This window comes from Rhinatrema bivittatum, chromosome 5 (genome assembly GCF_901001135.1).
Source record: "Rhinatrema bivittatum chromosome 5, aRhiBiv1.1, whole genome shotgun sequence".
NCBI classification, from domain to species: Eukaryota; Metazoa; Chordata; class Amphibia; order Gymnophiona; family Rhinatrematidae; genus Rhinatrema; species Rhinatrema bivittatum.
Window position 1 is genome coordinate 374,690,030 of NC_042619.1, and position 27,666 is coordinate 374,717,695.

Consider the following 27,666-nt stretch of genomic DNA (forward strand, 5'->3'; position numbering starts at 1 on the left):
CTTCTAAAGGGAATCTTAATTCTGGGTGATATACTTTGCTTATTAATGTCCAAGACATTATTTTGTTTTGGCCCACTCCTGATAAAATATCTGTAATCTGCCCCCCACCTGAGGAAACATGGAACACCCCTGCTCCCTGTCATTGTGTGGTTTTGTCACTAAGGTGGACTTCCTTTGGAAATCTTCTATTTTCCTGAAAGGGCTGGGATCTGCCTGGCATCCTGACTGGGCAAGAGAGCTGGTCTCCATCACCCCTCTACCTGTACTCCCTGGGCCACTGTCTCCAGCTGCATCCTCTCACAGAGCCTCTGGGCTTTTCTTCTGGTAACCTTTAAGGCCTCAATCCTCCTCAGTCTTTGACCATCCTCTCTAGGTCTTTTCCAAACAGAAGCCTCCCCTTAAAGGGTAGCTTTCCTATCCTGGTCTTGGATGCTGAATCTGCCACCCAATTCTTTAGCCATAAAAGCCAACTAGCCATGACCTCTGCTGCTGCTAACTTTGCTGAAACTCTATAAAAGGTCATACATAGTATCTGCTACAAAGGCTGCCATCAATTCCACTAGGACCAGCCCCACCCTATCCTCCAAGGGTCCTGTATCTTCGGGACCCTGGATCTCTTGTTGAGACCAGATTAGAAGGGTTCCAAATACATAACCTCCACAAATAGCTGCCTGGAGGGCCAGGGATGAAAGCTCAAAACCTTCCTTTAGTAAGGTTTCCACTTTCCTGTCCTGAGGGTCTTTCAGGGCTGCTCTACTTTCTACTGCAATAGTAGTTTTCTTTGCTATTGCTGGGATCACCATATCTACTCTAGGCAGATCTAGAAGCCTATCCTTATCCTGCTGTTCTATTAGATACACCATCTGCATAGTTCTACGGCTAACTCTGGGATTTCCCACTCCACTGTCACAGCATATCCTAGATTGCTGAATGGATGCAAAAGGCTTTGCAAGGTTTCTTAATCTTGTCGGAATGGGATTTCCATTCATTCTAGCTTTGGGCATTTCCTCTTTCAGACTTAGGACCTGCAAGTTTTTTGTATTAGGGCCCCCAGCTCATCTGCCCTAAACAAACACACAGCTGAGTCCCTAGCCTCCAGTTCTTCCTCACCTAAAGCCCTCCTCCTCCTCAAATCTCCCCCCCCCCACCCCCCCGGGACTCCAATCTTCCCAGCCTGAAAGTGGCTTGGGCTTTTCCCCTGAAGAAGCAGCCTTATTCTGCTTATCTGTCATCTGGAGATAGACCTGGTGCATAGCCAAGATGAAATCCGAGGAAAACTCAGACTTCTCCTCACCCAGGGGCTCTAGTCACTGACGCTGCTTGCTTGGGGCTGCCCCATCCTCTGAAGCTGCAGAGGAATGCCTTGACCACCCTGAAACTTGTTTCAGAAGCAAAGGAAAGGGTGTGCTCCCGAGCGTGAGTTGTTCATGTGGCCCAGCCCCACCCCCCTTCCTCCACCGAGGCCTGCTTTCCACCATCACAATTGCGGAAGAAAAAGCCAGCAAATCTAGGAACTCGCTGGGTAGGACCCGCACCTGGCGCACTTCCTTCCCCTTGTCCATATTTGGGGAAGGCAGCAATAGTTCAGGCAGGACTGCTTCTCTGCCTTTTTTTTCCTTTCCATTCACAGGCAATTTCATCAGGAAACCAGACCAAAACAACTGGTAGTCCTAGGGAGGTAAGAACAAACCTTCGGAGGCTGTCATCCCAACACAGGCTCCTAGGGAAAGCGACCTTCTTACACTGCTGGACCAGTGACATCTGTTCTCCATCCCATTTGCTGGAGGAAGAGGCTACTGACTTCCCCCCTCTTCTGTGCCAGCCTTTATAGCAGAGACGTCAAAGAGGACGCTTTTGTACTCTGCCCCTCATCTGCTGGTGGGAGGGAGAATCCCACAGGTTACTGGTCTGGCAGGACCAAGAGGAATGTCATTACTTATTTAAAAATTAAGTATACAGCCTCTACACAAGAGATATGCAATTATCTCAGAGAGCAGGAGTTTTACATGCAACAATGAATAAAGGCACTAGTAGTCTCTGTTGTAAGTTAATATCTTTCAGGCAGTATTGCCTATATAGGGACCTTCATTTTCAGTTTTTGTTTCTATGGAATTTATCAGTGTTTATTATAACCAACCAAATGGCATACATTTTTAAAAACATGAAAATGACAGTTTGTACATAAAATATTTTCTACAAATTTCAATGACAGGATTAAATACAAGCATATAAAAGGTCAATAAACTGTATTACTTCTATACATAACACTTTTACTATATTAAAATCTGGTCTATTTTGAAAAGCCTCAAAACAAAAAAATAAATCCCCTATTCACAATTAAGTAAAATAATCCAGAAGAGCCATAAAAGTAATGTTTTCACACCCTTCAGACATCAACCAGTCCTCAAAATCCACTTTTCCTTTGACTAACAATGCTTTTGCAGCAATGACTCAAATTTGACAATAAAAGCAAGTCTGGCTATGGCAGAGCAGAAGTTGGACAGAAGTCCACATGACCAGTGCCTCAACCACGCTGGAGCTATGAGGATCATCTCCACCTGGTCCTGGAAGCATTTCTGCACTGTTCATGTTAAAAGTGGAATTGGTGGAAACACGTAGAGTAGACCGGTTGACCACAAGAGGAGGAACGCATCTTGTGATTCTCCTTTCGGGCTGGGAAGTAGAGAGCAAAATCTTTCCAGTTTCGTATTGCAGTGAGTTACAAAGAGGCCTATGTAAGGTTTGCCCCATTTGGCAAAGATGCTGTCGGCTATGCATTGGTCCAGAGCCCACTCATGTGGATGAAACACTCTGCTGAGTTTGTCTGCTTGTACGTTCATTATTCCTGGCAGATATGTAGCTTGCAATGAGATGGCCTATTGGGTTGCCCATTCCCATATCAGAGTTGCTTCCATGCATAGGCTCAGTGAACCTGATCAGCCTTGTTTATGTAAAACATGGCCACTTGGTTGTCTGTGTGGACCATGACCACTTTCCCTACCAGGATGTATTTGAATACTACTAAGGAAATGTGAATTGCTCTGAGCTCCAGGAGGTTGATCTGGTATGAGGCTTCTATGGCTGACCACAATCCCTGAATTTGATAATGAAGGAGGTGCGCCGCCCAGCCTATGGTAGAGGCGTCTGTGGTGAGAATTAGCTGATGAGGGGGAGGTTACAGAGGTGCTCCCTCTGTTAAGGTTTTTGGCTTCAGCCACCAAGTTGTGTCTTTTTTCATTGAAGCCGTGACTAACATCTTGGCAGGGAGAGGCTAAGACACTTGAGTCCACTGCCTTTTTAAATCCTACTATAGCCTTCTCATATGCAGCTGGGTCAGAGTTACCATGTGGATAGCTGCTGCCATATAGCCTAGCAGTTTTAACAGTTTTGTCTTGGTTTTGTTTCTCAGGAGTAATGCCAGAAGTCACAGGTGTTTGACTGATCCTGGGTACAAACACTCTCTCAAATGGAGTCTATCCTTGCTCCTATAAATTGTAGGATCTGCTTTGGATGGAGGACAGATTTCTTGTAATTGATGAGGAAACCTAGGTCTTCTAGGCATTGTATGGTGACACAAAGGTCCCTGTGAAGATATGGTGGATTAGTCAAAACAATCAGCCAGTCGTCCAGAATCAGGAAGACTTGCAACCCCTTGCTATGAAGATGCGTCTCAGCTATTGCCAAACACTCTGTGAAGTCTCTTGGGGAACAGCAGAGTCCAAAGGGAAGAACCTTGTATTAGTAATGTTCATTGTCTATTTGGAAGCATAGGTAGCGCCAGCAAGAGCAGTGGATTGAGATAGGACCATATGCATCCTTCAGATCGAGTGAACACAACCAATTGCCTCACTGTTTGAAGGGCAAAATGGCCTTCTGCGTTGTCGTCTTGAATTTCTCTCTTTTCAATGTTTTAAGGAGACAGAGATCCAGTATCAGACAGAGATCTCCCATGTCTGGGGATGAGGAAGTATTGGGAATAGAATCCTTTGTTGTTGCAGGAAGATGGAATGTGCTGAATCACGTTTTGCACTAATAAACTTTCCTGCTTCGAGAGGAATTTGCTTGAAATGTCTTGCGGGGGAAGCTTGAACTGTAAGCGGTAACCCTGTTGGATTACTTTTAAAACCCATCGCTCTGAAGTTATTTTGGCCCAAGCTGAAAGGTAATTGGTGACTCTGCCCCCGACCGGTGTTGATGGCTGTGGCACGGTTATCTTCAAAAACCCTGTTGGTTCTTTGGGATTGTTTGTTGGAGAGGTTTTGAGGTCTTCTGTCTCGTTGACATCCTCTTTGCACTGCTTGAGGAGGTTGTGGGTGAGGCTGTTGGTAAACTGTAGCCCTATACTAGGTATACTGTCTGTAGGGCTTCCGCTGGTAGTAAGGTCTTTTGTAGTGTGAGCACTGACATTTGTATGTAGTGGGCTGGTCTGACTGAAATGTGAGGGACTGCACTGCCATATTTTGCTCCTTTTTTATTTATTTATTTATTTAGTGATTTTTATATACCACGGCACGTAAAGATATACATCACCTCGGTTTACAGTAAACAATAAATTAGCAACAGGCTTTACATACAACAGGCTTTACAGGAAGTAAACAAATGACAGCAACAGGCTTTACATAAATAACTACTGTTTCACGGAGCTTGCCCCCAAATAGGTTACCTCCTAAGCAGGGGACATTTATCAGTTTATTATGTACATCCACCCTTATTGAGTTTGCTTGCATCCAAGAAGTTCAATGAGCAGCTATTGCAGATGCAGAGGTACTTGAAGTTGTTTCAAAGGACTCAGACTGAGCAGAGGAGATGTCTGATTCTTTCCTCTAGGTCCTGTAGCAGCTGAGGCATGATTTGGTCACCCATTTCAGAGCACACAAAGGGTTTGAATTGTTGCAAACATTCATACACATACTGTACCATATAAAATTGATGCTGTTGAATGCGTGAGGTAAGCATGGAGCGCTGAAAAATGTTCTTTGAGAAGTCATCCAGGATTCTATTAACTTTACCTGAAAGGGAGTTTGCATGAAACTTTGACTTTTTCACTCTCTGCATGGCCAAGTCAAACACAACCGAAGTGTGTGGCAGGTGAACTGGGCCATAACACAGATTTATTGAGACAAAATTTTGGTTGTAAAGGTTTTTTATTGTTTGATAAAGAAGCAGTACACCAAAAAAAAAAAAAGGCAATAGAGGTGTTACTCTGAACCTCCATTGGCCCTCCACTGAGGCATAATTCAAATCATCCCCCCTTTGTTTTCCAAACCAGACATAAGAATAACCAACAAAGTCATGCTGTGAGTTAGAACTTAGAGGGTACTCCCAGTCGGAGCACCAAAGTCACGTTTTTCAAGTGTAATTAACAAGTCAATCGTTCAGAATTAAACTCCTAGAACGGTGTGGCAAAGCCTGAAGGTAAGTGTCCCAAACCTCCAGAAACCGTCTCCACTTCTGTGGGGTAGCTCGTGACCCAAAGTCCTCCATTCACAGCAGTTGCTGCAGATGGTTTCGCCAAGTCCAAAAAAAGGGATTCTCAGTACTCCTCCAGGGTAACAAAATCACCTTCTTCCCCACCAAACATGCCTTCAGAATGAACAACCGGGGCCCTCTCCCTCTCACTGGTAATTTGGGTAGGCAGCCAAATAAAAAAGACATGGGGGTTACCGGTAAAGTAAAACCGAACAGTGCTATAAGATAGCGAGCTATGTCCCCCCCAGAATTGTCGGATGGGTGGGCATGCCCAAAAAGAATGAGATAACGTGCCCGTAGCACACTAACATTTAGTACAAATGTCAGATAATGTAATTCGAGAATTGTATACTACCTGTGCAGTCACATATACTACCTGTGCAGTCACATAGGCTCTACGTAGACATTTGTACTGCATTTCTCGGTAGTACATACTCTCTGTGATGTGGGAAACTCGCCGAAAGCATGCTCGGAGGGTGGAATCATTCACCACAAACAGTCCAACTTTATTCTAGCGTTCCACCAAAACCTGGCATGTCTCCAGTTCAGAGTGCTTAACAAGAGTTTTATAATATCGGGACATAGAAGGAGGTTTACTGCCTTCTAACATGAATAGTTCAGCTAATGAATAGAATACCCTAGGATTCAGAGTGTCTAAGGGCTAGGATCGAATATAATGTTGGACTTGTAAATATGGGAAGACCTGGGCAGGACTCACATGGTGCAAAGTCTGAATCGCCGAGAAGGGTAACATCTGCCCTTCCCCATTAAGCAAATGTCCCAATTGTGTTATACCCCTTCGTCTCCAAAAGCTGAATCCTGCTGTCTGGGAACCCGGGTTAAAATCTAGATTCCCCTGTAGTGGCAAGAGGCAGGCACAAACCCGAGGAACTTTTAAGAGTTTGGTCACTGTTACCCAAGTCTTTCTAATAGGCACTATAGAAGGGAATTGGACCAAAAAGCATGGTAAGGAAGGTAAGGCAGTCTGCAGAACATATTTTAAATCCAGGGGGGGCCACCAGAGCTTGTTCAGCAGGAACTTGAACAAATGAGGATTGTTCTAGGAGCCAATCTCGTATAATACGAAGATTACCTGCCAGATTATATAGTCCAAGATCAGGTACTCCCAATCCTCCCTCTCCCCAGCGGGCCCGTAGAGTGTGTAACGGAATGCGAGGTTTACCACCTCGCCAGAGGAAAGCCCGAAGCTCTTTATCCAAATGTAACAAGTCATTACGTTTAAGAAATAAGGGCAAAATTTGAGAGAACATAGAGCCACTTTGGTAACAGGATCATTTTAAACAAATTAATTCTTCCACTTAAAGAGAGCGGCAAACTCCGCCAGGTACGTAATTTCTCAACAGTATGGGACACCAAGGGGGAATATTAATCTGATAGAGATTATTAGGGGATTGAGGAATATATACCCCTAAATACCGAATCGGCCCTGAAGCCCATTGTAAAGGAAAGGAGCCATTCCACCGCCCCTTAAGAGCATCCGGGAATGCTATCGCCACACATTTGTCAGTGTTTAGTCACAACCCCGCAAAACTTCCAAATTCACCAATTAATTGTAAAAGAGCTGGAAGGGAACACTCAGGATCAGTCAGAAATACCGAAATATCATCAGCAAAGGCTGCGTATTTAAATATCTCCGTCTGCATCTTTATCCCTCGTATTGCCGGGGCTTGTTGGATTGCCAAAAGAAGGGGCTCAAGCTGTAAAAGGAATAATAGGGGAGATAGAGAACAGCCCTGTCTCGCCCCCGGGACACATGGAACATCTCTGATTGGGAACGATTCCCTATTATTAGGGTCATGGGATCATGATACAGCAATCGGATGGCACCAAGAAATAACCCATGAAATCCCATGCCCCGTAAAACATGAAAAAGATATCCCCACTCTACCCTATCAAATGCTTTTTCAGCGTCAAAACTAACCACTAGATAAGGGGAGTCCATTTGCTGACTCATGGCCATAGCCGCCAAGATTTTCCTAATATTGGTTAAGGCATGGCGGCTCCGAACAAAACCCACCTGACCATGGTTAACCTGCGCCAGCCTTTCGGCCATAATCCTGGCCAGTAATTTCTGTTCAGTGTTGAGCAACGAAATCGGCCGATATGCAGTCAGGGATTGTGGGTCCTTCCCATGTTTAGCAATTAGGGGGATATGGGCAACATTAGTATGTACTGGGTACTTCCCAGATTAGATTAGTTCAGAGAAAGTGAGTGGCAACACTGGTCCCACTGATTCTATAAGGCATTTATACAATTCTGGGGTAAATCCATCAGGACCAGGGGCTTTAAAAAGTTTTGCCTGATGGATGGCTAAACGTACCACCTCAGCATCTAAAGGCCTATTCAACCATTCCCTTTGGTCCAATTTCAGCTGAGGTAGCTCAATCTTATCACAAAATTGATCACACGCCTCTTGATGCCACCCCTCCGAGGTATAGAGTTTCTGATAAAAATTTTGAAATTGTGGCAGAATACTCTCAGTATTGGTGACCAGGTGACCCATATCAGATCTAATTGCGGCAATGTGACGAGACCTCCAGGTTGTCTTAAGTAAATTAGCCATGAGCTTCCCTGACTTATTACCATATTGATGGAGCTGGAATTGGTAGTATAGTACACTTTTTTTTGCCCGCTGATGAAGGAGACTATTCAAAGCCCCCTGTAGGGCAAGATAGCAGTCTCTAGCCGAGCTATCATTAATGCGGGTCAGCCTTTCTTTCGCAGACTTCAATTGTGAACTTAAGACTAGGATTCGCTTGTCTATGGTTTTCCGTCTATGAGCTACATATGCGATGATATCCCCTCTTAGTACCGCTTTAGCAGTATACCAAAAGAGGACGGGATCATTTGAATGAATAGAGTTCAATCGGGAATAATCCTCCCATTTGGTAAGAGATAGCATTTAAATTGTGGATCGTCCGCTAAATAATACAGAAATCTCCAAATGCATTTGGGAGACTGTCTGGCAGTGAGTTGAAGATCTACCCATATAGGGGCATGGTCAGAGATCAATATGTCACCAATGCATGCATCATTCACCTTAGGGAATAAGTAGCTACTTACCAAAAATAATCCAAGCGAGACCAGGTGGCATGGGCATGGGACAAGTGTGTGAAGTCTCTCTCCGTTGGATGAAGGGTACGCCAAGCATCACCAAGTGAAGAGAGTGCTCTAATTGCTGAAAGCCTTTACTCACTCTTATATCCCGAGTGGTGAACTGAGATTTATCTACTTGGGGGTCCCTAACCGCATTAAAATCCCCTCCCAAAAGAACATAATCATCAATATAAGGAAGGAGTAGACGTTGAAGTTCCCTATAGAATCCTGGGGTATAATTGGTGGGTGCATATACGTTACATAGAACCATGGTACAAGCATATATCTATGCAACCAGAAGAATTTATCTCCCATGGGGATCTTTTATCACAGTTTGGAGTTTGAAAGGTAATTGCTTGTTTAACAGTATTGCCACTGCCGCAGATTTGGTTGTGGCGGATGCAAAGTAAACATCCCCTACCCAACCCCTACGGAGCTTACTATGTTCCAAATCTGTAAAGTGAGTCTCTTGTAAAAATGCAATATCAACTTGCTTTTTCTTCAGGAAATTAAGAATTCTGGTCCTCTTAATAGGTGAGTTTATACCACAGACATTCCAGGAGACCATACGAGTTCCCGGATTAGTAGTGTCTTACTGAGAAATAGCATGATAAGGTTTAACCAGTAATCAAGCACCTGAGCACCCTCCCAGCTTGGGCACTCAAGTTGTCGCATAATCAGTGAACGTGACTCAAACATACCGATCACAGCATCATCCCTCAACATTGACAAGAAACATTCGTCCCACAGCATGACAAGTAAACAATTTGGAAAAAATACCCCCCAAAACCAACCCTCCCCCACCCATCCTTCCCACACCAGTATCCCACCCCCTCAAATTTCCCCCTGCTTCCCTACTGACAACATGGAGGCCACCACCATGCATACAGTTACCCACCCTCCCCCCGTTCCAACCCCATCCACTTAAATGATAGAGCTAATAGATCAATACAAAATTGTCCCAAAATCAATACTGGAACCTGTAACCTTGAGCCAACGTTATAGTCAGAACAAGAACCAAATCCTGGTGAGAGAGCAAACCATTAGAGCCATAAAGTCACTAGCAAGGTAGAACTCCCTCAGGCGCTGGGAAAGAAAAAAATATAAATATAAAAATACAAGCGTCTGAGGAGAACTGGGAGGATTTACTGTACCGGGGGTTTGGCGGTAGCCTGCCCCGACGGCAAATTACCTTGAACTCTCAGCTGTTTCTCTTCTGCCTAAAGGTGACGTCATTTCCAGACCGGGAAGGTATTTATTTTGCCTTCTTGCGGCGCGCAGCCGACGCCGGTGCGCTGACGAAGCCGCGCACGGCTTTGTCTGCTCGGCTTCGTCTGCTGGGATTCGAAATAAATGAAAGCCGAATAACAACTTTCCCAAATCTCCTCCACCTGGTGTCAAACTGTGAGTAACAAGAGTATAGAAGTAACCAAAAGGGCAAATATTAGTATTTTGCTATTTAAATGCCGCACACAAAGCGCAAAGGAAGGGTGCAAGTAGAGACTCCAGCTACTCCAGTAACAGCTACTTTGCAATCAACCCTGACTGGTTTCTTCTCTCCATCGAACACCTCGACTCCGAGTAGGCAGTCCACTACATTGTTGGGCATAGAGCACACGCCACCTATGTTGGACTCTCATACATCACTAAGCCCCGGAGCTCCAGTGACCCCTTCTAATCCAAGTGGGTTCCAACATCTGATCCCTGAGCTAGCTGGTCCTCCAAAGTTGATGGCCGAAGCAACCTCCTCCGGTGTGGGAAAAGATGGAGAAGGGACCCTTAATATGCTTTCTGATGATTCTGGAAGTAAGACCAATCCGCAGAGGCAGATTCCTGCTGTAGCAGTTGGAGGGAACCCAGATTTAAAACACAAGGCATCAACAACTTTGGATATTGGGGGAATGAATATGGAAAGGCATATTCAAATAAGTGGAATGGGGATCCCATCTTTGGGACTTCAAACAGTAACAAAAAAGGAAGTTACATTAGAATTAGTATGGAAGGCATTGATATCTTTAGAATCTTCCATTACCACATTAGCACATATAATGTCAGAAACTAAGAATCATATATGCCAATTAGAACCAGTGGTCAAGGATAATGTCAATAAAGTGAGTGTAATAGAAAAACAGGTTATGCAGATCCAGGAGATACAGAATAATGTGATCCAAGGTGAAACATCTAATGCAAGAAAGATAGAAATGCTTGAGAATGAGATAAGATATAAGAATTTAAGGTTGGTAAATTTTCCATCTGTGAAATTAACTTTGCCTCTAGATATTTTTAAGAAATATGTTAGAGATTTTACTTTTTCCCAGTGAAGCAATTCCACCAATAGCTAAAATATATTTTTTGAATGAAGGGAAAAAAGATAGTAAGAAGTTTACAGGAGACAGTAATCAGTTGCAAAATGTGGAAGAAAATATAACAGAATTTTTAGAGCAATCATTGGAAACACAAGTAGATTTTAGAGGGACATTACTGGTCTCATTCTTATTCCCTTCAGATAGAGATTCTATATTAAAGCATTTCTTTCGAAATAGATCAAAATCTTTTCTGGGTAGCAAGGTCTGGGTTTATCCAGACATTGCTAGGGAAACCCAGTTATGAAGAAAGAAATTTCTTGTAATGCAGCAGGAAGTTAGAGACCTTGGTGCAGATTTCATTGTAAGATATCCAAGTAAATGCATAGTGAGAATAAATAATAAGACATATATTTTCTTTGACCCGGTTCAATTAAGATCTTTTATTAATGCAAGAGCTCCCTCAGAAATGGGAACCCATCCCTAAACTGGAGAATTAAAAAAAATAGTTCGTGTATTACCTAGAAATTTTGCAAATAATAATTGTGCTCGATAAAGGGTGAAACACCAGATTTTCTTTTTTCAGATCAGACAGAGTAATAATATATGCTTATGTAAGTGATACTTAGAGTTGAAAACGTTGTTTATAACTCTGTCTTGATTAGTTCATTGATAATGGATATTGTCTATGTATTAAGAAAATGTTAATAAATAAAGAATTTAAAAAAAAATACAACAGTCCTGCAACATGAACTGGCACAGGCAACTTGGAAAACACATTTCCAGGTGTCTGAGTTCACAGACCTCTCCCGGATCAAACCATCTCCCTGGTAGAGGAATCCAGCCACTCAGCCTGTGGGCGATTCTTCCCTCTCCCCCCTCCGTGGGCTAGAAGAAAGCTGGGCATGTAGAAAAGTTTGAGCTTCCACTACATCGGTAAACCACCGGACTCCGTCTTTCATCGCGACCCGTAGCTGTGCCGGATATACCAGTGTGGCTCTCAGACCCCCATTTATCAGCTTAGTGCAGATCGTTGCCATTAGGCAACGCTTGGCAGTCAAACTCACTGAGAAATCTTAGTTCTTGTAGCACAATGATTTGCCAGCACAAGCCGCCTGTAGTATTTCATTTTTGTGGGCGAAGTTAAAGATTTTTGCCAGGACCACCTTAGGCCTCGGATCCGAGGCCTTCTTGACCCAGAGGCGATGAGCTCGTTCAATACGAAGGCGTTTGACAAAGTCCCTCATGAGAGGCTTCTACGAAAACTAAAAAGTCATGGGATAGGAGGCAATGTCCTTTCGTGGATTACAAACTGGTTAAAAGACAGGAAACAGAGTGTAGAATTAAATGGTCAATTTTCTCAGTGGAAATGGTAAATTTTCTCAGTGGAAAAGGGTAAACAGTGGAGTGCCTCAGGGATCTGTACTTGGACCGGTGCTTTTCAATATATATATATAAATGATCTGGAAAGGAATACGACGAGTGAGGTTATCAAATTTGCGGATGATACAAAATTATTCAGAGTAGTTAAATCAGAAGCAGACTGTGATACATTTCAGGAGGACCTTGCAAGACTGGAAGATTGGGCATCCAAATGGCAGATGAAATTTAATGTGGACAAGTGCAAGGTGTTGCATATAGGGAAAAATAACCCTTGCTGTAGTTACACGATGTTAGGTTCCATATTAGGAGCTACCACTCAGGAAAAAGATCTAGGCATCATAGTGGATAATACTTTAAAATCGTCGGCTCAATGTGCTGCAGCAGTCAAAAAAGCAAATAGAATGTTAGGAATTATTAGGAAGGGTATGGTTAATAAAACAGAAAATGTCATAATGCCTCTGTATCGCTCCATGGTGAGACCACACCTTGAATACTGTGTACAATTCTGGTCGCCGCATCTCAAAAAGATATAGTTGCGATGGAGAAGGTACAGAGAAGGGCAACCAAAATGATAAAGGGGATGGAACAGCTCCCCTATGAGGAAAGGCTGAAGAGGTTAGGGCTGTTCAGCTTGGAGAAGAGACGGCTGAGGGGGGATATGATAGAGGTCTTTAAGATCATGAGAGGTCTTGAACGAGTAGATGTGACTCGGTTATTTACACTTTCGAATAATAGAAGGACTAGGGGGGCATTCCATGAAGTTAGCAAGTAGCACATTTAAGACTAATCGGAGAAAATTCTTTTTCACCCAACGCAAAATAAAGCTCTGGAATTTGTTGCCAGAGGATGTGGTTAGTGCAGTTAGTGTAGCTGGGTTAAAAAAAGGTTTGGATAAGTTCTTAGAGGAGAAGTCCATTAATGACTATTAATCAATTATACTTAGGGAATAGCCACTGCTATTAATTGCATCAGTAGCATGGGTTCTTCTTAGTGTTTGGGTAATTGCCAGGTTCTTGTGGCCTGGTTTTGGCCTCTGTTGGAAACAGGATGCTGGGCTTGATGGACCCTTGGTCTGACCCAGCATGGCAATTTCTTATGTTCTTATGGGCCATGTGCTTTGGAGATATTCAGTTCTTTATTTAACCAACCTTCCAAAAATGCAAGCAGCCCCCTCTCCTCCAGGGTCTCCGAAAGCCCCAGAAAGCGCAAGTTAGATCTCCTCAAGCGATTCTCAAGGTCCTCAAACCGTTCCGAGTGTTTCAGCAGCTGAGCCTTGAGTGCTGTGATTTCGGTTTGGGCCGCATTTCCACCATCTTGAATGTCGTATACACGCTGTTCCAGCTCTGCAAACCGACCCTCGTAGCCCGCAAAAGCTTCAGTCAGCTCAGTTAACTTGCCGGATATAGTTTTTAACTCTGGGCCCAGTAATTCAGAAATCGCTTTTTTTATTTCTGAAATCGCCGCTGTGGACGGCAATACAGGAGGTTCGGGCGCCATTCCCGTCGTCACTTCCGGGATTCGTGGCTTCACCTTCTCTTTTTTGGCCAGACATGATGTCATCGCCGACACTGGGGGAGAGATCCTGATGCTGGAGGACTGTTAGAGAAAGACTAGCTTTAAAAAAAAGCAGTTTCAGGTATGTGGATGGGGCTGGATTCCCAAGGCTAGGCGCTGCGTGGAGATTTCACGTCCATCCCCGAAAGTGCATCACGTGACCACCTGAGTCAAAATTTTAAGTCTAGCTTTTTGGCCACCGGCAGATTAGAGTAAGAGGACTCCCTAGATTTGAGGAGAACTGAATTCAGTTTGGAAGGAATGTCTAAAATTTTTAACATCCCATAAATTTCTTTATGGGGGTCTGGGATTTTCTTCAACTCCATATTCAACTTGGTCCCCATCTTTTCCACAAACTTTGAATATGTTAAATCCTCCAGGGGAGATGGATGCTCTGGAGGCTCGTCCGGTTCATCAGACAGGAGACCCGTAGATGAGGTTTGTGACAATGGTGGAGACTGATAAATAAGGGGGGGGGAGAATCTGCTCTGTCTGGTTCTTCCACCTGGACAATGGAAATATCTGGCTCCTTGGAATTTTCCCCCTTGGTTTAGGAAAGTCCTGCCTTTGTTCTTCTCAGTGCCTTTCAGTTGCAGGAACATGAAAACTTGTGGGACTGACATTCAGATGGCAGGATGAGAAGAAACCTGTCAGTATGGCCGAAATCTTTTGGATTGCTTCTGTGGAGTTACGTCTCAGAGTAGGCCGCATCACCACTTCAGTTGCTGATGGAGGACGCAGCCTTTTACAAGGCTGCGTATTTGGGATGACTGCATGGTATATAATCAGAAACTGGAGAACAAAGAGGCTCTTCAAAAAACCTCTTATCCCTGAAATACATCTCCTGAAGGTGGGGGTCTACATGCTTCCGTCTTGACACTTGAGATAAGTCCGAGTAGACTTGAAGGTCATGTTGTTAAGATCCCGATGATACAATTGAAGGCAATCTTGCCTTGGGGGGGGGAGGGGACATGGTTTGGGTGTAAACACCTGGAGGATAGGTTCAACGTCCACTGGGACTTCTAAGTCCCAAGATGGCCCTCCCCTTGGGGACTCTCTAAGCGCTGGCGGTTCTCTAGACCCACTATTAACCCTGGAACTTTGATAGTTCCAGGACTGCTGAACAGAAAGCAAATGTAGCCCTTGCATTGCAGAATCGTCTCTTAGAGTCTTAAGAAACTTCAAGTGAGTCGATTGTAGCAGCCCTGCTCCATGTGCAGACTCCGCTTGTCTTGCATCTATACCACGTGGAGTCAACTGCAACTTCTCTGCGTCGCAAAGTCTGGATGCTCCTGCATCGTGTTTTGCCTGTGCTTTATGCACCTGAATCTTTGCATTGTGGGATAACATAGGTACGTCGCGTTGGGGCGCATCATGCGTGGATGCGCCAACCGCGCAGTTAGTCAACTTCGGCCTGGGGAGTCCCTTCGACTCCTGCATTGGCTTGCTTTGTGATGATGATGCAAATTTGGACCGCGGTCTTGCCTGCGTCAATGAAACACTGCCCTTACTTTTCCGAGGTCTGGCTTCAGACGCCTTTGGGCGTTTTTGCTTTTTGGAATACCCTGACACTGCTGGGTCCTCCAATGAGACCTTCTGGATGTCTCTTTGCTGTGTCTTCGGACCCTGTGATGACTGGACAGAGTGCTGCGGGGAGGGCGCGTAACTACCTAATAGTGAAAAGCCCACTTCTTTTCGCAGCCTTGCAATTTTCTCAGCTCTCTGCCTTTGGGCCCATCGGGACATGCGGCTGCAGTCCCTGCATGCGGCCTGATCGTGATCCGGACCAGACAGAGATAACAGCAATTGTGTCCTTCCATTGCAGAGATAATGTGCCCGCAGGAGCAGTATTTGAATCCCGGGGCTCTTTTTCACATATTTCTTCTTTTTTTTTTCCAATAAGTCTCGACTGAGGTGAGAAGATTCTCGTCTGCTTGAGACACAGAAAAAAAGCAACTGAAGAATGACAACTGAGGTAATAGCACGGGAACATCCGCGCATGGGTAAAACGTAAAGCTCTGCTATTATGAAAAGGTTCTGAGGTGCGTGCCACCAGAGGACGTTACACCCCAAACAGCATGGCTAATTCACTCACTTATTGACAGAAAAGCAGTATTTACTCATTCAAGCATTCCTTATCCCATTGATATTTCAAAAGCTAGTATGAAATCAGCAGTTAGGTAAGTCTCGAGAGTCACTGAGAAATATTCCTGTGAGAAATAAGATAAATACTTCATACATAAAGGAAACATTTAAGGTTCTCTATGGAAGAGAGTAGAAAGAGTTAAAAATGTGTAGTTCAGGAGGTGGAGAAGAGAAGGAGCCTAGATTACCAACCTTTGCAGCGGCCATTCCAGGGGTGAGGACAGGTTCCCGGCCCCAACGGGGCTTCAGCTGCCACTCCCTGGCTGACGTCATTAAGGAGGGACCGGAAAGAGACCTTTAAATCCAGCCCTCCTGTGGCGCGCAGCCATTGCCGGCATGTAGCCGATACCACGCGCTCCAAAGGGGCGTGTGGCTTTAAGAACATGCCATACTGGGTCAGACCAAGGGTCCATCAAGCCCAGCTTCCTGTTTCCAACAGTGGCCAATCCAGGCCAAAGGACCTGGCAAGAACCCAAAAACTAAGTCTATTCCATGTTACTGTTGCTCGTAATAGCAGTGGCTATTTTCTAAGTGAACTTAATTAATAGCAGGTAATGGACTTCTCATCCAATACTTTTTTAAACACAGCTATACTAACTGCACTAACTACATCCTCTGGCAACAAATTCCAGAGTTTAATTGTGCGCTGAGTGAAAAAGAACTTTCTCTGATTAGTTTTAAATGTGCCACATGCTAACTTCATGGAGTGCCCTCTAGTCTTTCTATTATCTGAAAGAGTAAATAACCGATTCACATCTACCCTTTCTAGACCTCTCATGATTTTAAACACCTCTATCATATCCCCCCTCATCCATCTCTTTTCCAAGCTGAAAAGTCCTAACCTCTTTAGTCTTTCCTCATAGGGGAGCTGTTCCATTCCCCTTATCATTTTGGTCGTCCTTCTCTGTACCTTCTCCATCACAATTATATCTTTTTTGAGATGCGGCGACCAGAATTGTACACAGTATTCAAGGTGCGGTCTCACCATGGAGCGATACAGGGGCATTATGACATTTTGCTTTTTTGACTGCCGCAGCACACTGAACCAATGATTTAAATGTGTTATCCGCCTAGTCCTTCTATTATCCGAAAGTGTAAATAGCCGATTCACATCTACTCATTCAAGACCTCTCATGATCTTAAAGACCTCTATCATATCCCCCCCTCAGCCATCTCTTCTCCAAGCTGAAGGTTTTTTCACTACTGCTGTCACCTTGCAGAAGTTCTGTCTGTGGTTGGAAGCAATACAATATTTAAAAAGGAGACGCTTTGGATTTTTTTATTTTTTTTAATACATCCCAGTCAGAAAAAAATGTCTTCTTTAGAAAACCAGTAAGGCACAGAAATCATGCAGAACATCGAGGATAGACAGCAACAGTTCACTGGCAGGCTACAATGCACAAAATATTTATTAAGGCTATTTCTCTCCAGCTGCCAGATCACCTGCATTGCTGTTTTTATAATTTTAAGATTGAAAGCATTAAACAAGAGCTTGGCTGGATTTCATTTTCTTAAACATTTGGATCTGGTGTGATAATTTGAGCTGGTCTTAAATGAGCTCAAAAAATTGAACCTGAAAGTTACTGAGCTATGTCAAACACTCACTGCTCATGTGATCTCCTTTAAAGTTCACTTCCTTTCCCAAAGTGGTTCATGACTGTAATTACTCTCTTGCTGGTTTCCATTTCTATGCTTTCTCCTTCCCATCCCCACTCTGTTCTGGTGTGCAGATTTAAGACTTGCATTCAGCCAGTGCTGATCACACATTTTGTTATCTACACCCCATTTTTTTTTTTTTTAATTCCTGATGCATTAGCATAGCATTTAGTTTACTGCCATCAGGACTTAAAAAAAAAAATTATCTGTGCATTAAGAAACTGTGTGCTAGATTTCAGTGCATAGTTTTAACGCACAGATTATTGCATAGGCCTGGTAGTGTGGTTGGAAGGGATTATATTGGTAGGTACTCCACAGTAACATACCAACTGAAATTTTCAACTGTTGATTTATGCCAGCTAAAATATTCTGTATTATCTGCACCAGTACTGGCATAAGGCATCACATATCTGGTGCTTATCTTAGTCATTGATAGGAGTGTACCAAAGGTAAACAGAAAAACTGTGTGAAACACAAAAGCAGGACTGTGACTTGACATCCTGGTGTGCAACAGAGAATGAAAACAACTAACCAGTCGTCCCCCCCAAATATTTAATGAAACATCAATTTTCAGCTTATATAAGTTACCATACAAAACAGCAAGAATAGCTTTTCCAGCCACACTACATTTGTTAAAAAGGTACTCCAACAGAACATACCCTTTTAAATAAGATACCTAATAAGAGCAGTCACTTTCATCAATTTAATAAAGTGTAGCTCTCAAAAGCTAGTCCTAAATGTATTAAGTCAGGGGTGGCCAACCTGTAGCTCAGGAGCCATATGTGGCTCTCATGTGCAAAATGTGGCTCTTGCCCTCCTGGCCACCTGTTAGTCCTGGGGGAATTCTGTGCTACTGCGGAGCGCAGAATTTGCACAGAATTCCCCCCCTGGGCAGAATTGCCAAATTCTGCGCAGAAAATAGCAGAGGAGACCCCGGCATGCCTCGAACGGAGTGCGTCCCATGGCACATGCTCCGTTTGCGGCAAAGATGAAGGCCCGGGTGCGCCGTTCGCGGCGAAAATGGAAGGTCCCCTGTGTGCCGCTAACAGCACACCCGGGCCTTCATCTTCGCCGCAAACGGAGCACATCCCATGGCACACGCTCCAATCGTGGCATGCCGGTGAGAAAGAATGTGCGCGTGAGAGAGGGGAGGGGGGGTGTGGGGGAGGGGAGAGTGAGAGAGCAGGAGGGTGTGAGAGCATGGGAGGTAAGAGAGCGGGGGGGGATGCTTGAGTGTGGGTTTCAGAGAGGGAGCCTATATGAGGGGAGGGGTGTGGGGGAGGGGAGGGCGAGAGAGAGCAGGTGGGTGTGAGAGATAGCATGGGAGGTAAGAGAGCAGGGGGGATGCTCGAGTGTGAGAGAGGGAGCCTATATGTGGAGATTGTGAAGGAATGTGTGTGTGTGTGTGTGTGTGTGTGTGTGTGTGAGAGAGAGAGAGAGAGAGAGAATGGGAGCTCATGTGTATGAAAAAGGGATGTGTCTGCGAGGGTGCTAACCTGTATGAAGGGAATGTGTATGTGTGAGACAGAGTCTGTGTGAAGGGGTGCATGAGAGAGAGACATAGGTAGCCTGTGTGAGGATGTATGTGAGAAAGAGAAAGGGAGCTTGTGTGGATGTGTATGCAAGAAAGAGGGACCCTGTATAAGGGGATGTGTGTGTGTGTGCGAGAGAGTGAGGGAGCCTGTATGAGGGTGTGTGTATGTGCACTAGAGAGAGGGAGGGACAGAGGGAGCCTGTGTGAGGGGCAGTACTGAGAATGGGGTCAAACTCTGGGACTGGCAATAGAGTTGAGCCTAGAGGTGGAGGAGAAAGATACTGGCAGGTGGATGAGTTGGGGCCTGAGAGGGCAAAGTGGCCAGGGGAGTAGGGAGAACAGGTGGAAGGGACCTGTTTACAGTGAATTTCTAGGGAAATTATGCTCAAAATATTTAAAATTCTGCATCTTTAAGTAATAACTTTTTTCTGTATTTATTTAAAATGCAATTACTTAAAGATTGTCATGTAAATTGTGTTATTTTGACCAATATAAAGTTTGCAGAATTTTAAGTTTTTGTGCACAGAATTCCCCCAGGAGTAACCTGTCAACTGAGCAGCACTGCAGAGGATAGAGGAGAAGAACAAAGCCATATTGCCCCTGCATCTCCTTCTCCTGATCTGAAAGTGCTGCTGGTTGCTGCAGAGACAGAAGGGAGGAGTTGGAGCAGGTATCAAAGGGTTTTTTCTGCTTATCCCTGCTTTACTACTTACTCTGTTTCTCTCCTGTCCCCCCTCCCCCCCCCCCCCCCCCCCCCCCCCATTTGCAATCAGCAAGGGTAGAAGACAGGAGTGGGTGAGGTTGAAGTTAACAGACCACCTCCCCATACTGTCCAACCTTACACCCCACCTGCTGCTTGGAGTAGAGGGCTTTTCTCTGGTCTACTATCTGGACGGGAAGAGCTGGAGTGTACACAGCCTAAAACCCAGTAGCTCAATGTGCTTTCATGACTAGGGATTCAGCTGACAGCAGAGGGGAAGAGGCAGTCATCCAAAGCTCCAGTCAAACCAGGATAATTTGTGGCAAAGGAAAGGCAGTGAATCAGTGGCATAGCCAGAACTGATTTTTTTGGGTGAGCACAAAGTTAATATGCGTGGGCTTTAGGCATGCAGGTCTGAGACCTACTAGTTGTATTATTGATAAATAATATCATATTTTGCACCCTACAGTGGCTAAGTAATTTGCAACAGCCATTATGAATCATGTGTGAAACTTTAAAACATTTTACCTCAATTATTTCAAGCACTTACCAGAATTAAAAATTCCTTATTAATCTATATTAAATTAATTTTATATTTATTGCAGTTTATAAATGCACAAGTATACCATGTAAAAAAGCAAAGAAAACAGATCCAATCAATCATGTAATAACAAAACAAAAATTAAAGTATTTGATTTTTTCATAAATTCTCTTTGCAGAAAGCCAGAAATCATCATAACTACAATAAAATAACAATCATCAGAACAGGTGCAGAACAGAGCTAGGACAACTCCCAGTTCAACCAACATGAAAAAAACAATTCAAATTCTAGTATAACTTCAGCAAAATTATCCCTCCACTGCTATTTTGTGAAGTAACACAAACTCCTGCAAAGAAAAAAAGAGGACCTTGCCATACCATATAGTCACAGTACTGACTTTCAAGACTCAAATAACAGCAACCTTATGAAAAAGCAGCAATGCAAACAATACACCAGGCCCTAGAACATTAATATATCATCTACTGGAGTAACAGAACAAGGTGAACTACTACAGAGAAACAACACGCTAGCAGAAATACTGCACTTCAGTCACACAGGCAAAACAGAGACTAACTACAAATTAGAAACAGAAACACTCAGATAAAACCAAAATAGAAAGCCTGAGAAACTAGACTCTGAACAGTGGAATACTGAAGAAAGAGCAAAATACAAAAATATAAGAAATGCACAATCCCAAAGATGGCACATTCAAATTACTAAAATCTCAAATATATATATTTTTTTCTACCTCTCTTGTCTAATCAGTTGGTTCCAGTCTTTTTTTTTTTTAACCATGTCTGTGATTTCCTAATTCCTTTTCCGGATCTCTCTTTTCCTACTGTCTTCTTCCCTTCCTCTCTCTCTCTCTCACAGGCACATGCTTTCTCTCACAGACTCCTTGCTCTCTCTCTCTCCTTCCCTCTCTCCTCTCGCATCCAGATTTCTTGGCTCTTGGTGCGTGAAAGGTTGGCCACCCCTGTATTAAGTGAATCCAATAAAATGGTACCACCTATAACTTATTTCTATATATCCATGTAGACTAAAACAGCAACCATACTAATTCTGGTTTTATAAATAATTGTATCTATGTTGTCCTCTCTGTGCTCCTTTATCCATTTCATGGCTTGCGTTAATAGAAGAAACATAGAAATATGATAGCAGAAAAAATGACTGTATGGCCCATCTAATCTGCCCATCCGTCCCATTTCCCGGACTAATCTGCCCATCCGTCCCATTTCCCGGACTCCAGCTAATGTCCTTCAACTTCAAGTTCTATAACACAACCAGCTCATTTAACTGTTCGTTGTAAATATTTAAAATGCTATTAACCTTTTCTTTTTCCTTCCTCTCCCAGTTTAAGCATCCCTGTTTTTTGTAACTGCTTTCTTCCGCACTACAGTTCCAGTTTGTTTTTTCTTTCTATGCACCACTGTTTTAATGTAAACCAGCATGATGTGATTTTATCATGAATGCCGGTATATGAAAACCTTAAAATAAATAATAAATTTATCTAGCCCATATAATTTCCTTCACTTCCTCAGAGATCCCCTGTATTTATACCTTGCTTTCTTGAATTTAGGTACCATTTTTGCCTTCATCATTACCCTCTCTATAAAGAAATATTTACTAAAATTACTCCCGAGTCAACCCTATTTCACCTTCATCCCATGACCCCTGTTCTAAAGCCTCCTTTCCATTGAAAGAGATTTGTCTCCTGTTCATGGAAGTCTTTGAAATATTTAAATGTCTCTATCATATCTCCATTTCACTTTTCCTCTATATTAGATATTTATCTATCCCCAAATGCTTGAGAATGAAAAACACTGATCATTTTAGTAACTACCCTCTAACAGACTCCAACCGGTTTTATATCCTTTTGAAGGTGCAGCCTCCAGAATTGTACACAGTATTCTAAATGAGGTCTCACCAGGGCTCTATACAGTGGCAATATCACCTCTTTTTTCTACTGATCATTCCTCTCCCTATGCAGCCAAGCATCTTTCTGGCTTTTGTCACCACTTTATCCACCTGTTTGGCCACTTTAAGATCATCAGATACAAACTTCTTGGCTGACGCTACCCTGTTACAGATGTTGGTGTCATCTGCAAAAAGACAAACCCGTTCAGTCCGATGCAATATCTGCATGATTGAGCGCCCACTCTCTCCCGGGTGCCCGATTTAATATTTAAATTAGCTGCCGCTAAAAGGTAAAAAGGAGGTGCTAGAGGAAATTGTGAGCCCCTATTGCCTTCATCAGCATCAGGCGCCCAGGAAAGTTGACTGTCAATATGAGCGTCCGTTCTCTCCTGTTACCAGCACAATACACACAGCCTGGACTGTGTATATTGTGGATATCTTTTGGGTATCCAAAAAAGTTTGTTTTTCGCAATTTTTTTTTTAAACTGAATCCACTTTCTGTGGTCCTTCCTACTTAGTATCGCGATGATACTAGTAGGAGGGATCACAAAAAGCAGAAATTTGGGGTTTTTACAAATGAGCCCTTGAGCTCGGCAAACCTTTAAGCAAGCCCAGAGCTGGCGTAAAATTTGCACGTTGCAAGGGCGCACTGGCCACGTGGGAAATTTTTTGCATCGCGGAGATAAGCTAATAGCCTCATTCTAAGTGTACTTTACATGTGATGAGCGCTATTAGCTCCACTTTCAATTGGACATGTTTTGGACGCACTAATTCCTGTTTAGCATCAGGGGTTATGGACACGCGTCCAAAAACGCACATCCAATTGCGTGCTCAGCCATGCACTGGCCCCAGTGCACAATACTGAATCGGCCCGTTTAACTTAACTAGCGCCTCACAAACACCCTGTTCTAAAAACTGGATTGAGTTCTTATCATCTTACTTGTGTTTGCTTAATGTGGTCCTGCTCCAGGCCCTTCCATAGGGGTAGATTTTCAGAGCCCTGCTCGCCTAAATCCGCCCAAAACCGGGCGGATTTAGGCGAGCAGGGCCCTGCGCGCCGGGAAGCCTATTTTACATAGGCCTACCGGCGCGCGCAGACCCCGGGACTCGCGTACGTCCCGGGGTTTTTGGAGGGGGGCGAGTCGGGGGCGTGTCGGGGGGGCGGGCCCGGTCGTCGCAGCGTTTCGGGGGCGTGTCGGCAGCGTTTTGGGGGCGGGTACGGGGCGTGGCTACGGCCCGGGGGCGTGGCCGCGCCCTCCGTACCCGCCCCCAGGTCGCGGCCCGGCGCGCAGCAGGCCCGCTGGCGCGCGGGGATTTACGTCTCCCTCCGGGAGGCGTAAATCCCCCGACAAAGGTAAGGGGGGGGTGTAGACAGGGCCGGGTGGGTGGGTTAGGTAGGGGAAGGGAGGGTAAGGTGAGGGGAGGGCAAAGGAAAGTTCCCTCCGAGGCCGCTCCGATTTCGGAGCGGCCTTGGAGGGAACGGGGGGAGGCAGCGCGGCTCGGCGCGCGCAGGCTATACAAAATCGATAGCCTTGCGCGCGCCGATCCAGGATTTTAGTGGATACGCGCGGCTCCGCGCGTATCCACTAAAATCCAGCGTACTTTTGCTTGAGTCTGATGCGCAAGCAAAAGTAGGCTGATCGCGCTTCTTTTAAAATCTACCCCATAGTGAATACCAAACAATATCTGTTAAACAATTTTGTTTTTTCTTCATCAGCTTCTCAATGTTCCTCCCCTTCACCGCCAAGTCTCTGTCACTTTTGCACTTCCTATCACTAACATATCTAAATAATAAATAAGCTTGTCCATCCCCCTCCCCCATTTTACCTATTTGCTTTTTTTTTTCTTCCATTTGAATTTTCCTGACTACTTTCCCAGTTTCTCTTAGATTTCTCATTTCTGGAACAACTGTCCTTACAAGCAAAATTTATCTGTGCATGCATTGTAACATCATTTGATAATGTAGCCAGAGATATTTTTAACTGAAGGTAGTGTGGTTTACCAAAATTTCAGAAGCAGAAAGTGTGTTTGTCTTGTGTAATAATACAGGGGGGCAACAAAACATCTAAGAAATAGAAATTGGAATAGATAGGTGCTAACTTCATCCAGGAGGCTGTGCCTTGCACCATTGCTTTCAAACCACAATAAACAGAACTTTTCAATTTCTCATGTTACAGTAAGTCTCCTTTTTGTTTAGTTAATTTACTTGTTAAGAGTGCCTTTCAAATATAAATCAAAGTGGTTCAAATTTAAACATAAAAATTTAAATTGAAGAAAAAATGACAACACAGGTAACAAAATTAAATAATCATATACAAAACTAAAATTAGATCCTAACATTTATAGCTACACAGAGAAATAAGTATTTAATTCATCTAAGTAACACAGTTTCACCACAATCTTCAACTATCTGCAAAACATAAATAGCTCAAATAGACAACAGGTCTCTCAATCGCAGAGAACCTTCCGGCCCCACGTAAGAGATTTTTTTTTTTGCCAAATGAGAAATTGCATTATTAAAAGTAAACTCATAACAACTAGGCAGTCTGCGCCTACTTCCAGGTACTCGAGCAACCCTCAATCTTAATTAAGCCTAATTTTAGAAACGCAGCCATAAACACTTTTAGTCTCAGACGGAAGATGAACGCTTCTCTGTTAACATCAAAACTCGCGCTTAGATAGATTTTAAAATTGCGTGGGTTTCTATCAAAGATTATACATACGAAACTTTTTTAAAATTATTTTTCTTACTCAAAAGACGCACAGTAAAAAAAAAAAATAATAATAATTAGTTAAAGCAAATTCTGCTGCGATAGAAGCTGGCTTAGGCACAATGCAGGTAACTACAGAAGACAAAAATGTAAAAAAAAAAAAGGGGGGGGGAGCACCTCTACTTGACGACACTATCTTTGATGTTTCTCTTCTGCTCGACTAATTATAGTAAACAAAACGCGCCCCCCCCCTAATCCGGAGGGGTTTGTTTTTTTATGGGGGGGGGAGCCCCACGTGGGCCCCGTCACAATAGAGCAGCGTTCGGACGGGCTTTTGAAATCAACCGACGTCCCCCTGCCAGGGCAGGAGGCTCTGCCGGCTGGGGGGGGGGAGCCGGACGCATAGGTAACCGCCGCAGCCAGGGTTTTTTTTTTTGTTCCTTACCCGTGAATTTCCCCCCGCCGTCGCCGTGGCCTCTCCGGCGCTGGAGGATGAAGTAAGGGTTGCATTTGTGGGTCACCCACAGCTTCAAGGCGTTCTTCAGTAACACTTCCTCGGGCTTCAACCACATCTTGGCTCCGGCCGCGCAGAAAGAGGTCGCGGCAGGGGGGAAGCCCTTCCTTTTTTTTTTCTGCTTCGCTCTCAGCCGTTTTTTTTTTTTTTCTTTCACGCCGGGCGCATCGCCCGCTCCGGGCAGCAGCGCCGCCGACCGGGTCCTGGGAGAAGGGTCCGCCGTGCGGCGGCAGCAAGAGCCGGAGCCCGGGCTTTCCGCCGTCTCTCCCTCTGCCGCGCTGCAAGGCAACCCGGAGCGGCGCTCTGGGTAGTCGGCTCCCGTTTCCGTGTCTCTCCAGCAGCCAGTTCCGGCATCAAAAGAGGAAGTGCAGCCCCAGCACCCTCAGTTCCCGAGCGCCGAATCCCGGTCCGGTACGGTCCGGTCCGGTCCCCCCCCCGCGGCCTCCTCCCCAGGCAGACGTTCCTGGGCGCGCGCGCGCGGATTCCCAACCTGCTCCTGTCCTTTCTCCCACTCCTATGCACGCGCGGGCGCCCGTTCAGGCTCCCGCTGCTTAGGCGCTTTCCTCGCCACGTAGGGACGCCTTTCGCCGCGTGCAGCTTTTTGGCACAGACAAATTCCCGCTCCCTGTATCCCGCCTCGTTGAGCCCAGCCCTTCCCGTCCCGGATTCCATCTCCCTCCATTCCAGCATTCCTGGCCGCGCGCAGACTCTCGCTTCTTCGTTTTCCCAGGCCTCCAAGAAATGTATTTGATAATAGGTGCCATCTAGCGCAGGAAAGACATAAATAACTAACTTGAAAAAAAAAAAAAATCTGGTTCCCCTCTTTATTTTTAAATTCTAGCATCCAGATGGCTGCTAACGGGGCTGCCTTTTCGGATGTGCAAATGTATAGGAAACCAGCCCAACCAAGCACAACAGTATGAGGATTGGTAGGAGATCTGCGGACAATACGTGAAAAAAAAATCAGGCTTGTGAGCTGCCAACTCCTGACAGGCTTTGAAATGGCTCCACTCTCCCACTTGGTAACAGGAAATCCTGTGGAGGAAAAGATGGGGCCACTTGCAAGTCCTGTGAGCATCTGCTGCCTCACAGCCGCATACCGATTTTAACTCCTATTGTCAACATTATCTGAAAAGTTCTGCCAGGATCAGAGCCAACCTAATGAAATGCAAAGAAGGGTAGAGATTCCTGGATGGATTATACCTGAAAGAAAGCTCTACTTCTTGTCCTAGGCTCTTCCTCACAAGTCTCCAGAAATCAAAGTTTTTGGCTCTCCTTAAGGTCCCTCAAAGAGAATCAGCTTTTCTACTAAGTCCCAATGACATTTTCACTTAATGGTCTTCAAGGAGAAACTCTGGAGGCAACAGAGGCAGTTGCTCAGCATATGAAGAATGCCCAGTGGCTCATGGCAACCAGCTTGACTTTCCTGTACGTACCCGGATCAGTCCAGACAGTGGGTTGAGCCTCCTTTCCAGCAGGTGGAGACAGACTAAAACTTGAAGGATGCCCTATATCAGGACAGAGTCTATCCTCTAAACCTTCAGTATTTGTCTGTCTCCAGTAGGTGCAGCATCTCCCCTTCGGTTCTCTGCTGTAGGCTAGTCAGCCTTTTCTTCTGTCTTTTGCTAGGCTCAAGCAAGTATTTCTTTTTGGTTCCCGCTTGTTTAAAAAGAAAAACAGAGAAGGGAAGTTGCCCTTTTATTTTTGGTGCTTTTTCCTTTTCTGTGTGGGAGACGGTTCCATCTCCCAGCTCTTGCCCGGCTCAGGGGGGCTTTGCCCCTTTTGCAGGAGGGGATTCCCTGCATAGCCTGAGTCCGTGGACGTTTCCAGGTGTGGGGACCAAGTCTCTCTGGGTCTCATTCCCCCCCCCCCTCTGGCTGCCGAGAGAATTTTTTGAACCCGCTGCTGCGCTCAGTAAAAAAAAAAAAAAAAAAAGTTTTAAACTTTAAATAAGTTGCAGGTACTCACCTACCTCTAACTTATTTGCAGCAGTTGACCAGCATTTTTTCTTTTTTCTGGTCAGAGCAGGCCTTGAACCGGCAGCCAGACTAGCAGGAGGCAGCAGGTTTCCCTCCTGCTCTCTCCTGCTGTGCAGGCTGTGGATCAAACCTTTTTTTCTGCC

General features: G+C 44.7%; 1 protein-coding gene across 4 annotated transcripts in view; it reads right to left on the bottom strand.

Annotated features, from left to right (window-relative positions):
* The window catches only part of TBC1D8 (TBC1 domain family member 8), a 438,780-nt gene extending 412,584 nt beyond the window's left edge, over positions 1-26,196 (bottom strand). For 2 of the 4 annotated variants that reach the window (XM_029604802.1, XM_029604800.1), the window contains exon 1: positions 25,476-25,607. Coding sequence is in view for 2 of the 4 variants with exons in the window: in XM_029604799.1 (XP_029460659.1) it covers positions 25,476-25,602 (127 nt within the window). In the remaining 2 variants the exon portion in view is untranslated. Of the gene's footprint in view, positions 1-25,475 lie in introns of all 4 variants that reach the window. The other 2 variants (XM_029604799.1, XM_029604801.1) reach the window with 2 other exon arrangements.
* Positions 26,197-27,666: the final 1,470 nt, after the last annotated feature.